The sequence below is a fragment of the Anopheles bellator genome, unplaced genomic scaffold (assembly GCF_943735745.2).
Source record: "Anopheles bellator unplaced genomic scaffold, idAnoBellAS_SP24_06.2 scaffold02360_ctg1, whole genome shotgun sequence".
Classification (NCBI taxonomy): domain Eukaryota; kingdom Metazoa; phylum Arthropoda; class Insecta; order Diptera; family Culicidae; genus Anopheles; species Anopheles bellator.
In genome coordinates this window covers 1-1,417 of record NW_026686482.1, presented here as the reverse complement: position 1 = coordinate 1,417, position 1,417 = coordinate 1, and the positions used below count along the sequence as shown (strand labels likewise).

The 1,417-nt window shown below is 58.7% G+C and overlaps 1 protein-coding gene across 1 annotated transcript; it reads right to left on the bottom strand.

The window, feature by feature from the left end:
* Nucleotides 1-6: 6 nt before the first annotated feature.
* On the bottom strand, nucleotides 7-1,406 carry LOC131214761 (enoyl-CoA hydratase domain-containing protein 2, mitochondrial). Its single transcript, XM_058209093.1, has one exon. It carries the CDS (start codon nucleotides 1,230-1,232, stop codon nucleotides 291-293), a length of 942 nt encoding a protein of 313 aa, XP_058065076.1. The 5' UTR covers nucleotides 1,233-1,406; the 3' UTR covers nucleotides 7-290.
* Nucleotides 1,407-1,417: the final 11 nt, after the last annotated feature.

Here is a 1,417-nt window from a genome sequence, read left to right as displayed (position 1 = left end):
GAAATAGGGTTGGAATGTTGTCAATCCCCCTGCCTTTATTCGTAACGATACACTCTATTAGGGCAATTGTATTATTTTGTAATGAAAAAACAACAAAAATCAGTAACTTTGAGTTACGGGAGCGAAATGTGATCCACGGATGATCGAGGAGGTTACGATAAGATACGAGGGAATATAAATGCACGTTTCCTGTGTTAGCACCTATCACAGCGAGCCGAGTTCTCGAGCGGTTGAGTCATCATGGTCGTACGTGGTCCCGTTGCGAAGGGACCGCCTGCCACCCCGTCGATTTATTCGCCGATAAAGTTTGGCTTCCGCTTCTCGGCAAAGGCCCGTAACCCTTCGAGGCGGTCCTTGGTCGGGATGACCTGCGCGTAGCACGCTTCCTCGATCGCGTACGCCGTGGCAAGGTCCACCTGCAGACCCTTGTCGATCGCCTTCTTGGCCATGCGCACGCCGACCGGCCCGTTGGGCACGATTTCCATCGCTAGTTCGAGGGCACGACGGTACGCCGCGTCGCCCGTGTCGTTCGGCTGGACCGCGTGGTTCACGATGCCAAGGGCTTTCGCTTCCTCGCCACTGAACTGACGTGCGGTAAAGATGAGCTCCTTCGCGAGGGCCGGATTGAGGATGCGCGGCAGGCGTTGGGTTCCGCCCGCCCCAGGAATGATTCCGAGCTTCGTCTCGACCAGGCCCAGCTTTGCGTTCGTGGCCACGACCCGCATATCGCAGGCGAGTGCCATCTCGAGCCCACCACCGAGTGCGGCCCCGTCGATCGCGGCCACCACCGGTGTCGGCATCTGCTCTATGTTCACCATCATCTGGCGCAGTTTCGACACGAACCGGCTCACCTCCTGCGGCGTAAAGGTGGCCCGTTCCTTGAGATCCGCTCCGGCACAGAACACACCCGGCACCAGGCTACGCACGATCACGACACGCACGTTTTTGTCGTGCGTCAGCAGCTCGATCGCGTCGAGCAGCTGCGTGACGAGTGTTTTGCTGAAAGAGTTGCGCGCCGTCGGACGATTCAAGCCGAGCACCGCGATGCCCTGTTTGTCTTCCTCGGTCAGGTACGTTAGCTGCAGCTCCTGGTTCGGAGCCGCACCGCCACCCGTCACTCCCGGTCCGTGGTCATCGTGGGCTTTGCACGCGGTGGTCCCGAGGGTGCGCACCGCGAGTGCGTACTGTTTTGCCGCGCGGCCAGCAATCGCAACCGTGGCCCTACCGAGCATCGTAACACGTGGCACCAAGCCGGTCACCAGAGGTCACCAATCCGATCGTAGCCACGCTGGAAGAAACTATATCACGGCGTATCGGGTGGGAAGGCGCAATAAAACAGGTCGTTGCCACTCGAATCACTGGCGCTTGTGCGGGTTGTGCCGTACACTTTAGGTGCGTTACATAAGACAAATGACGT